This window comes from Strix aluco, chromosome 4 (genome assembly GCF_031877795.1).
Source record: "Strix aluco isolate bStrAlu1 chromosome 4, bStrAlu1.hap1, whole genome shotgun sequence".
NCBI lineage: Eukaryota > Metazoa > Chordata > Aves > Strigiformes > Strigidae > Strix > Strix aluco.
The window spans coordinates 15,036,230-15,048,426 of record NC_133934.1 but is presented as its reverse complement, the minus strand read 5'-3'; the positions used below and the strand labels follow the sequence as shown (position 1 = coordinate 15,048,426).

Genomic DNA, 12,197 nt, shown 5'->3' with positions numbered 1-12,197 from the left:
GGTCCTTGCTGGAGACTTCCAGCAGATCACTTGCAAGGCAGTAGAAAAAGTACTTTCTATTTCATTGACTTGGGAACAGGGCTGTCGAGTGTTTCATTTGAATACCTGAGCTAGGTTAGCTAATTCAGAGTGGGAAACAGTATAATGTGTTATTCTTAGTTACACTACCATAAAACCAAAGGAGTTCTTTAAGGTCCCATGGACTTTGGGCAGGAGGATAGGTGAAATCCATTTCTTATACTTAAATTAGCATGGAAGCCAGCTTAAGAGGTGGAATCAGTGGCTGCAAGAGAAAACATTCATAAAGACAACCTCACATCAGTTATCCAGATACCTTTTTTCTTGTTAAATTATATGGCTGTCTTTCACTCTAATTGTGTTGAACTGTGTATGTCTTCTTTTCTGAATGGAAATGAAAACTGCCCAACTATGTGTTAGTTGTACCTGTAAGGCAAATGTGTTTTGCCAAGTAGAAGAGGCTTATGGTGAGACCTCAGCCCAGCTTGGTTCATTCCCAGCAGCTGTGAAGTGCTCACTGCCTGCGTTACACCAAGAACCACAAAACTGTGCTAACTTGCAGCTTATCTGAAGTGTTATCAGGATTTTACCCATACTGTGACAAATAGAGGACTGAGCCAAATAAATATATATATACACACATGTATATATAATTTTAGATCAATTAGATTAGACCAAGAGACAACATGCAGGTATATGTAACTATATGAAAATAGTGTTGTACTGTTTCTTAAAGCTAATGAGTGATCCTACTGTGAGTGGGGATGACTTGTAGAAGTCAGTATATATCATATTTTTGCATGTATACTTGTTGGTGCTGAAGGAAAGGAAAAACATGTTGTGTATTGCTGCAGCTTCCCTGTCATTCTCAGTCAACTGATGGCTTGAATTCTGTCTTCCTTGGCCCTTAAATAAGGTGGTCTGAGCGGGAAGTGTTCAGACTGCTTACTAAGCTCAGGCAGAAGACACCACTCTGCTCACTGGCACAATATGTCGAATGATGAAAAGTTACAGCATTTCCCATCAAAGCTATTTTTTTTCTTAGTATCACTATGGGAGAGTATTACTGACTTATGTTTGCATCCATTTGCAGGAATCTCGGTGGCCATACTTATTTGGAGCAATCATTGTTCCTTCATTGATACAAGTTGTGATTCTGCCTTTTCTTCCTGAAAGTCCTCGTTACCTCCTCCTTGAAAAACATAACACGAGCAAGGCAGAAAAAGGTATGATGTGTTACTTTCTTGCAACAAAGAGTATTTATTGTAGGGATGCAGGCTGGTAAGTAATTCTGCTATCACACTGAAAGCAGAATATTCCAGTAGGAGAGATTCTCTTGGCAATTATTTTTCCCTCACCTGTTTTGTTTGTGTGTGTGTAAATATAACTGTTGCATTGAATTTTTTATAAATTAAATTCTCTAACAAACTAACCTATTATAGCATTATTCATGGTGATTACAAACCTATACAGATCATCCAGCTGTTGTGTGTCAGCCACTATATGCAGGGTTCATTTGGGACTGAAAGATTGTTTCAGTCTTCATGACTCACCTGTATCTACAGTCTTTGCAGTTTGGCTAACACAAACACTGATTCTGTCACTGTGTTTGACCCTGTGCTTCTGTAACTCACTAACCTTTGCAGATCTAATAAAAACCTCATACACCTATTTAACTGAAAATTTCCAGTGCTTCAGTTTCAGAGACACAGACCAGAATATTTTGTTCTTACTTTAGCTTCTATATATAAAAGAATTTGCTTGTGTGATCACAGCTGCTGTATACTCTGCCCCAGTAAAATTACTGCAGTCAGTTGTAAGTTCCAATATATCATCGTGTTACAGCTGAAAGAATGTTGAAAATTTTGAAATGTTTTTACTTTTTATAGGGGCATATTAAAAATAGGAGTGTACAAAGAAGAAAGGAGTCTGATTATAATACCAAAATATTTGCAAAACGTAACTGTGCTTTAAAAATTATTCCTAAAAACTTCATTTGAATATAAGCCTTAACATTTTCAGTCACTAACTAGTTGCTTGCAAAATTACTTGCAAAGTGTGAATCAGCACCTGAAACTTAAATTTAATAATCTTTTAGCATTCTATCCTGTTTCTTCTACTATGAAATGAAAAACTGGACTTTTTTGTTCAGATGATCGCTCTGAAATAGAAATGGCACACTAATGAAGAGACTCTCATGTTGTCTCAGTTTGATCTTGAATTAAGAATTCTGTAAATGTTGGAGCCTCAGACATTTAGAGATGCAGTTCAGTGGTTTGGTTTTTTTTTTAAAAAAGCACAAAAGCAACAAGGCTTTGGGGAGAGTTCTGTAGCTTTACAGAGTCAACAGAGATTTGGTGAGGCAGAGAAGAGCTTTTCCAGGGATGGCAAAGGAAAGGGCTTGCCTGCCAGCCATGGTCAGAGCACCCAGCAGGGATGTAGTGGTAAGCAGCTTGGGCCTGGCTGTTGGGTAGTAACTTCTGCAGCAACACGACTGGGCTGGGAAGAAATGCCTTTGGGTGCCAAGTTTAAACTGGCTGATTTCTACCTGATAAAACGGTAGATGTATTTCCAGAGCTATGGCTGGCAAAGAGTCCACATCTGCAATGCTGTTACATAATGTCACACTTGTTACAGGGATCTGTTGGAAATCCTGCCATAGTACCTGGAAACCTCAGCACTGACAGTGAAGCTGGGCCTCTCATAGGTAGAGTGTAAAAATTGTAAAAAATTGGTAGTAAAATAACACCACTCGCCTTGAAATTCACACCGTTTACTGTTGCTGGTAGTGGGCCAACTGCAGTCTGGGATGTTTTCAGCAGACGTGTTCTGAAAAGGATTTGAAAGCTAATCTAGAAACATTAGAGGTGGATTTTGGAGAGCAAAGTTACCAACACCTTATTTGGTAGTTGAAGGGAAATGAGCTTTAGCAATTGGCTTGCTGATTACGAGAGGGTGGCTTTCATGAGCTACCTTAAAGACTATAAATATAGATACTATGATTAAAAAAGAGGAGGCTGACATAAACTTTTCAAAGTAACTACTTATCAATAGAAGCTTTTGCACCTGATTAATTCTAAAGGAAAAATTAATACTGAGATACGTGGTAGTTCAGAGTGAAAGTTATTTTGAGTGGAGTCTACGGAGCTTTTGAAACAGCTAGGGACTGATGATTCTAGACAGAGTTTTGCAAAGGACCATAGGACAGTGAAGTGTATACATCCCCCTGAATTTCCTTCCCGTCCCTTGCCTATCAAGCAGCCATGCTTCCAGAACTGGCCACCTTGTTGCACACGCAAGGTAGCCTGTAGGATAGATATCACATGCAAAATAGGTAAGGATGATTCTTAGACATCATTTTTGAGTTCATAAAATCCACCTGTAAGGCAGCATAGATCATATCATCTTATACTTTTGTGTTATAAAGTATGCCTTATTATGAAGCATGTTAGGAACACAAGCAATTTTATTACCATAGCACATTCTTTGTAATTGCTCCTCTCCTAATTTACATTTGCAAGTGAGAGTATCTTCAGATCTCTGTTCAGTATCTGAATAGGTGTGGAAGGAGTTTGGTTGATTCATGGAATGACCAGGCAGAGGACACTTGTGATGTTAGACTAGTGGAGGGGGGGAGGTTTGGAGGCCTCTTACCCACCCCAGGGCATTTGAAGAAATCCAGATTAGGCATGCACCAAGTTTTAGGTATCTGGAGTAATGCAGTGGAATAACGAAAGCAGGTGCAGAGGGGAATTCACAAAATAGGAGGATGAATAACTGTGAATCAACAATCAAGAAAAATCATCTGGATGTTAGCATTATCTGCAGAAATGGGGGAGGAAAAGCCTGAGTGTTAGGGAGACAGAAGAGTTTTGAGGTTATTAAAAACCCTACTGCTTGTAAGCCATATAATGACAATGCAGTATTGAGTATATGCTTTTGAATTACTTGCCTCTTAGGTTGAATCTGCATATTGATATCAGAAATGTGCAAGTCTTTCTTCTGACTAAATCCTTTTTATTTCCCCTAACGGATCAAGGCTATTCATGCAAATACATATTTCACTGTGGATTATATCTTGTTGGGGAAATATAAAACTGTTATTTGTGAAAGGTCTGCTATATTTAAGGCAGATGACTATATTAGTCTGTATAAAATACTCTAAAATGCACATGTATGTCAAAGCTTCTAAAATGGAGATGACACATTAATCTTCCTAACTCTTTTAGAGCAATAAAAATCCAGTGGAATAATGTAGGTCATTGAGTTTCCACAAAGTTCTGCTCCTGCTTTCATCCCCTTCTTCTCTTCTGTCCTCAGGAGATAACCAGACTAGAAGCACTAAAATACAGGTGGCCTCATTCTCTTTTTTGGCAGAGGTGTGAAAGAACATGATACCTTTAAGTGGCAAATAAGAGACTGAAAGAGAGAGAAGGACCAAAGTGTGTTGTGTAAGTGATGAGGTTAGAGCAGGCAGGCATCGTGTGTGAACGTAAACTACACCACCATGAGAGAAGCTAGTCCGTGACCACAGGAGTGGTGAGGACTCAGATGAGTGATGTCTCCTGAGCTCCTTTAATGGGGATCTGCCCAGTTCCCTGCTTTTGCCTTTCTAGCAGTGCAAACAGTGCATGCTGTGGGTGGCATGTCTGGTTAATCAGCCATACAGACACTGTGGCTGACTTGCAGTTGTCTGCTGCCAAAAGCAAAGTTCACAGCCGAGCTCTGCTTGTCTTCCTGGAGGTCACCATCCTGTATCCGACTCCCTGAGACCAACAGGAGCTGAACTATCTCCCATATTCCTGTATCACTGCTGAATGTGGGAGAACTGATTTATGTGTTGTGGGAGGAGAATGGTCGACTGGACCAACAGCACAATCTGTAAACCTGCTTTGCTCAAGAAGCTAAAATTCTGGTGATGGGGAGAGGGTAAAACCATCCCAGTTCCCCTCCTAGATCCCATAACGAACATTCTTCTCTCTTGGCAAGAGGAGAAAAATGACTAGCATTTACCCAGTGTGATCCTTCTTCGTAATACTCACCAGACAGCAGAGGAGAAATGGGTATTTAAATTGTTGAGGAGAAGGACTTTGGAAGATCATTTTTTAGTTGCTAGAGAACAGTGGGAATGAAGAGTAACAGGGATAGAAACAGGAAGAAAAAGAAAAACCCACTGCTATAATTACATCAGGCAGTTTACCATGCAAGCTGTAGGACAAGCTATTAATTGTCTATTAGTTGCATGCCAAGTGGACCACTGATCTGTGACTGTGGCAGTGATGCAATGTAAATAAAACCAGTAGTAGTAGTGTGATAAAATGGAACATTTGTATGACTAACAACATCGGTTATAAATACTTTCAGTTGGAGAGTTGACATGTGTCTTTTGAAGAATACTGTTACAAGGAGGAAACCTGCATTTTCGTTGCTCCTACAGTAGCAGGTCATGTAAATCAGTAATGGAATTCAGCTGGCATCCAAGCTTGCCAGAGAACAAGAATATTGTTATGTCTTAAGGGTCAAATAACTTATATAAAATGTCACAGTAACATCTGTTGGTGATGTACAAAATCTGTTCATTTAGTATGTTCAGTCATACATTAAAACTCCCATGGTTATGAAAGAAGCATTACAACAGGTATAACAAGAAGTGTAGATTTAAATTCTTAGAAGGATGGATTAGAGTTGATATCTTTTGATGTGATAAAAGAGTGAGGCCATTCCTGATTTAAGTAAACAGGTAGCTGATTTTTTACAAAGCCCCTCATGGGGTCCATGTGAATGGGAGAGCGATTAAAACCAAAGTTACGACAAGAACAAATTGCTTCAAATCCAGTGATTTAAATAAAGTTGTTATGACTGACAACAAGGACATGTATGATTTATTTTTGCTTATCTGTGGTTTTTGTATGTCTCTAAGCATTATAAGCAATGCTTATTGGAAAGGAAGAGACATCCATGACTATGGCACTTGCTGGCTTATGGTAGAGGCTCCATCTCAGATGGTTTCTTAATGACAAAAGCTGGAGTGATGTGTCTGGTTTGTTTTCAACTTTTCTTAAACCTTCTGTCTTTTACAAAGGATATTTGGTTCACTGGACCTTTGATACAACTGGATTTACCAATTCTTGTGTTATTTTAGGGTGGCATGTAGATACTTTGTTTTACCTGTACATCTTGGCTGGTTTCAAGTGAACCTGAACAGGCCTATTCTGTATTGATGGTCTGTGAAACCAGACATAAGAACAGGTAAAGATGTATTCCTAAACTGGATGATAACTCACAGAAGATCTGTATGTTCCTTTACTTAGAAGGAGAAGGAGGTGACACATGGGAAAAGCCTAAAGCCTTTTGCTTGCAGTTATATTTAATGAATTGGAATAGCAAATTTGAGATTTATTCTTAAACTTTGCTATGCTACATGCTAGTAGTTAATTAATATTTTGCTAGATTTAAATAGCCATTTAAGACTTTTCTAGCAAGGTACATCTAAATTATTATTCTGGCTATTCAGTACTCTAATAAAATTAGTGGTATATGAAAATGTTTTTTCATTTTGCCAAATATTTTTGTTGACATGAAGTTACTATAGGGAAATGAATACATATCCAAAAGCATTGAAGTTGGGTGAACTTTGTGCAAGTGTTGAGGCAAACAGCAAGGCACCTCATGTGTCTAGCACCACTCAGAACAGTGATCAGGAGATGCCTGAATGGGTCCATCCAGCCAGTATTGTCTGCCACAGCGGCCAAAGAAGATGCTGTTTAAGCAGAGCTTAGACAAAGCTTTGTGTTAAAGACACTGGGTTTAATGTACTTAATCATCAGTGAAGTGAAAGTGAACATGTCCATGGGAAACAGGTGCCAATAATACTCATGCAGCTTTTTTTTTTTTTTTTCCCCTGATTTTTAAAGGCATAAGACCGAACTACTACCTGTGACCACTTCTTTCTTTTTCTGCCTACACTTGCTTGGGGCTGGCTCTGTCCTGTAAACCACACAATAGCGTTTTGATCCTTTAAAATGCCTTCTCAAAGTTTATGTGCTTATTCAGTCTTTACAATAACAACTGCTTTCTTTGCACAGTCCTGGAAGTACTATGGTGGAGAAAGAATTAGTAATTCCTCATGTAGTTGAGCTCTTGAGTGTCTATCTTCAGTTAATTTAAAGGCGTGATTGGTTTTAAAGACAGTACCAACTGATTTCATTCCAACCTTTGAATCACTTGCAAATGTTTCACCTTCACTTACCTGAAATGAATAAAAACTGGTGGTGTAAATGGAAGGGTTTCTTAGCTCCTTTCTGCTTGACTGGAACCATCCGCTTCTTTTGCTATTTATAAAGGCAGTGTCCTGACACTTGAAAGCTGAGCATCTGGGAACTTCTGATCCGAGGGAATTAAAAAGAAATCTGGGAAAGGTCTAAAAGTTTCTAGAACTGTGACTCCTTAGATGGTTTTAAGCGTGACATGAAAATAAGACTTCCCTATAGAGAGAAGCAGCCAGTCACAGAGGGAAATGAGTCATTGTAGTGGGGAGAGGAACAACTGCTGTGCTTCTCAGTGCCAATAATGCAGGGGTTTAAAACGTAAAATGAATAGAATTGAACATCACACATTGAAAGACCTTGGAGTTTTCCCATCTCCCTGCTAATGCAGAATTTATTTCCACATTAATTATGTATCAAATTGTGATTCTTACTGTACTGAAAAACCGTTAATGGAAAAAAATTGAAGATGTGTTGAGTAGAAGGAAAATGTGTTTTTCCAAGAAGACAGTGTTGTCTACTCAAAACTATGCATGTATAGCATAGCATTTTCTTAGCATTTCTTGACTTGTTTGTAATTTTAAGTATCTGTCAAAGTTTCCTAGTGGCATTTACATCTCTGGTCCTAATACCAGGGAGGGAAGAAAAAGAAAGCAGGTGTCTATATTTTTCTTGCCTTGTACTTGGTAATTTTGATAATTGCATTTTTTTACTTCCTGGTCCCTCTAGAAATATAGCAAGCTCCCTTGTGCAGAAAAGACAGATTGCTTTCTTTTTACTTGACTGCACCTATATTTTTGGCTTGTGTGCCCTACAGTAATGCCAAGGATTCTAAGGACAGGAAAAATAAAGAAAATTGTGCACTGACCTAATTTACACTGATAAACCAGATGCTTAAAAATCTGAGAGAATCTTTTCAAAGATGAGTATGGTGATATATGTCTGGTTCTCATCTTTATCTGAATTTTTCTTTATCAGTGCTTTGATAATACTGAGAAAAGTGTAATTTGAGCTTAAGACATTGACTTTGACATACCATAGGCACACATTCTAATTTTACATTTCTTACCAGTGTCTTTGAATACATCACACTCATTTTAAGGAGTGTTTAGTATGTCATTTAATAATAAACGAGCGGTGGCACAAGGACAAAACTCAGCAGCTTGAATTCTGGGTTCTGAGGTCCAAATTTGTTAACTCATTCCTGATTGTAGGGCCTGTGTGAAAAGATGAATTTCATGCTGTTTCTGAGGGATTTAAAAATTCTGACCTCTCCTATCCTGAGAGAGAAACTGGATATCAGAATAAATGAATGTTATGATTGACTCCCAGAGGTGGTCAGTGTACATCCCTTAAAAAAAACCCCATCCTTCTTGTTAATCAGAGTCACATAGGGCCCTTTAAAATGCAATAAAAGTGCTAACTGTCTCTGAAAATCTTGCCCCAGAGCTTGAGTTAGTTCCCCGCACTGCCAAACTGGGAGCCAGGCAGAGTGTGCAGCATTGCACTTTCACCAAAGGGATGGAGAGGGCTGCTCTGAGGAGACCACTGGTTCATTTGTGTGACCTATCCCTCACAGAGTTGAAATGCCACTACTTGGCCTTTTCACCTACTGGGTAAAGTCAAAGTTTTGTAAACTCAAAACCCAAATGGAGTCCAGGCATTTTGACCATGGCTAGTCAGTGTTCTTGACCATCCAGGTCCTTTCTGTGATGCATACTTACTGAAAAATGTGGAGGTCATTTATTTATAGGTAGTACTGTGCAAAGCTGTGGATAAGAGGAAGATTGACTTGGCTCTTAGGAGGACTAAACCAGCCTATTCACTTAATAAAAGTAACAGTGACCTGCTGTGTAAAGGATTGTTTTTAGAGTTAGCATCCTACTGGGTTGCAAAGCCTTGTGGAGGGGGTATGTGTAATGTAATTGTTTCTCTGCAGTCACTCCAAGATGATGAGCATTTTAAACATCTCTTATAAAACCAACCCCTGGGGTATGTTCATAAGATTGTGACAAAAGTATAATCAGCATATACAGTACCTGTAAAACAAGGTTGGTGGTGATACACCACCTCCATTAGGAGGTATCTGTAGTACCCCTCCAGGAGGAGGTATGAGTTGGAAAGCTTATATTATTCACAGTGGAAGGGTATCTCAGTAAGTCGTCGATGTGCAATAATATAATTCTAAATGGTGTGTTTTTCTGGGGAGACAAGGTTGGTTGTTCGCTTACATTTGCCAGGCAAATTCACTCCTGTGTCTCCAGCATTGACAAATAGAAAGTTTTGAACTGCTCTGGGTAATTTTTTCTGATATTAATCATCTTGACAAAGGGAATTCTTGCCTATATGCTAGTAAAAAAAGGTAAAATGAAGAGTCATAGCTATTCCTTTCAAATGTCTGCCTTTTCTTGGTCTACCAGACTTACATGTTTTTACATCTTATTACTTCTCTATCCAATCTTATCTTTAGCAACAAAGTCTGATACACTGTTAGGCTGCAAAAGTGGCCAAGTCAAGTAATGTTCAGAACTGCTTTGCTATTAAACTCTTTTTTCAGATTACGCAGGGTTTTGACTCCACACTGGACCTTAGGCTATATTACATATGAAATAATATAAGGAGAGGGTCTGGTAGGGTGCCACATAATTTATATTCTTGTTGCAGTTTCTGAGACCAATTGCAGGGATGAGCCAGATCATACCCAGAGCAGAATGATATTGTTGGCAGAAGAATAATTAAGTTGTAGCCCATGTATGTCTCCTGTTTCTGTCACACATTTCCATTTCTGTGAAACAAGTCTGTTATAAATGCACATATTGCCAAGTGCCTGGCCTAAAGTACATGTCCTCTCTTTGTAGCATTTCAGACCTTCCTTGGGAAAGACGATGTGTCTCATGAAGTAGAAGAAGTTTTGGCAGAGTCTCGAGTCCAAAGAAACACCAAGTTAGTGTCAATACTTCAGCTCCTGAGAACACGCGCTGTGAGATGGCAGGTTATTACTGTGGTCGTCACCATGGGCTGCTACCAGCTCTGTGGGCTAAATGCTGTAAGTGTCCTTCTTCAGGCCATGGCTTCTCCTGGGATGCTCCTTTCTTTCTTTTAAATACAAGGTTTATGCTATACCATTCAGCAACATCTATGACCTTCAGTTTTGGCTGTTTCTTATTAGTAATGATTTTGTTACACCAGTATGTGGGAAGGTACATGGAGAGCTGTATTGTTTGGGGGTTTTTTAAACCAAAAAAAAAAAGGAAGAAAGCCACATTGTGTTAACTTTGAAGGAATACATGAAAAGGTAACACAGATCAGCAAAGAAAGTGTGCAGATTCTGCTTCTGATACTCAGATTCTCTGTTTCTGGTCAGTTAAGATCTGGTCTGATATGCCCCGTGTTTGTTCACGTTGGGTAAACTTGGTCTCTTCAGTAGACATTTCTGCTTGGATTAATTCAGTTCTGTGCTTATAGAAGTCAGCAAAGCTTCCTGTGATTTTAAGAAGTTGCACTGGATGTTTGATTTTTTGTTGTTGTTTCATACAATTTGAAGAGTAAGCTGTGCTTCAATATGCCCTTCTTGGAAAGTGGAGCAAAAGAGGAAAAAAGACACAGAACAGTCAGTAGCGACCATTAATGTGTCTGAGGCTAATGGATATCAAAGTCTCCTTTTCCATCTGTCTGAGCCTATTGCATCAGCTAGGAGAGGGTCACAGGACAATTTAGGTTGGAAGGGATCATTGGAGGTCATCTGGTCCAAGCCCCTGCCCAGAGTAGGACTGACTTCAGGGTTGGCTTAGGCTACCAAGGGCTTTGTGCAATTGAGTTTTAAATATGTCCAAGGGTGAAGAGTCCACAACCTCCCTGGGCAACTGTGCCAGATGTTTTCACCATTTACACTGTGAAAAGCATTTTCTTTATATCCAGCCAGAACTTTCCTTGCTGCAGCTTGTGACATCTGGCTTAGATGCTTTATGTTGCACAACATGAATGTTCTCATGAAGCACCTCAAAGCAAAAGGGGTTTTCGTCATAGTTAAAAGGTGTTAATTGCTTAAATATATGGAAGGCGGTATTACCACTGCAGAAAGGAGCTCTCACTGTGGCTTTGTGCATTACAGCATACTTCAGCTAGTTTCTTCTCCCAGGGCTAATCAGTGATAATAAGTGTAAATGCTTCTGATATCTCAGACAACCAGTTCAGGCTTATCTAAAGGTATCTCTATAGCTTTAAAACTCCTAACACAGAGTAATTTGTCCAAGACCATTTGAAAGATTAATGCAATTAGAACTCTGGTATCTAAAAGTTTTTAACAAAATACTAGGAGGGAACTATAAGATATTTTCATACTGTGGGGTGAACTATAAAAACGTTTGTATAGGTGGTGTTTTCTAATTGTAGGATTTCAGTGCTAATGACAGGCTATTTTGTTCCTCATTGTGGATACTTTTTTAAGAAGAGAAATGGAATTATCTTGTCATCCAGTCTTTCTAAGATTTATCAGCGCATAAGTGAAATAAAGTGACACTTATAGTAAGAAACAGACTGTGCAAATAATGAAGCACATTGCCTAAAAAAAAAGAATGCCACAGCTAAATTTTCAGGGGAAATAGAAAAGTTTTGTGGCTTTGAAGATATTTAATAGATGACAGAAATTGTCCAGTATTCTGTGGCAGAACAAAGCCACACTTTCATAGCTTGAGTGGGGGTGCAGGGGGATAGTAAGACATGTCCAGTTCAAAATGGATGCCAGAGTTGTTTTACAGTGCTGTTGAGTGGCCACTTTCTGAAAAAATGCCTCAGAAAAACTTTGTCAGGAAACCTGTGTGTCAAGTTGGCTGTCTCAAGCCTTATCTTTTTATTATTATTGTTTCTCCTCCCATGCAATGCTACTAAACATGAAAAAAAAGTATTCACACAAAA

At 38.9% G+C, this 12,197-nt stretch overlaps 1 protein-coding gene across 3 annotated transcripts in view; it reads left to right on the top strand.

Annotated features, from left to right (window-relative positions):
• Positions 1 to 12,197, top strand: part of SLC2A9 (solute carrier family 2 member 9) — a 108,600-nt gene that overhangs the window by 37,080 nt on the left and 59,323 nt on the right. For all 3 annotated transcript variants that reach the window (XM_074822130.1, XM_074822132.1, XM_074822131.1), the window contains exons 6-7: positions 1,112 to 1,244; positions 10,142 to 10,329. In XM_074822130.1, the coding sequence (XP_074678231.1) occupies positions 1,112 to 1,244; positions 10,142 to 10,329 (321 nt within the window). The remainder of the gene's footprint in view (positions 1 to 1,111; positions 1,245 to 10,141; positions 10,330 to 12,197) is intronic.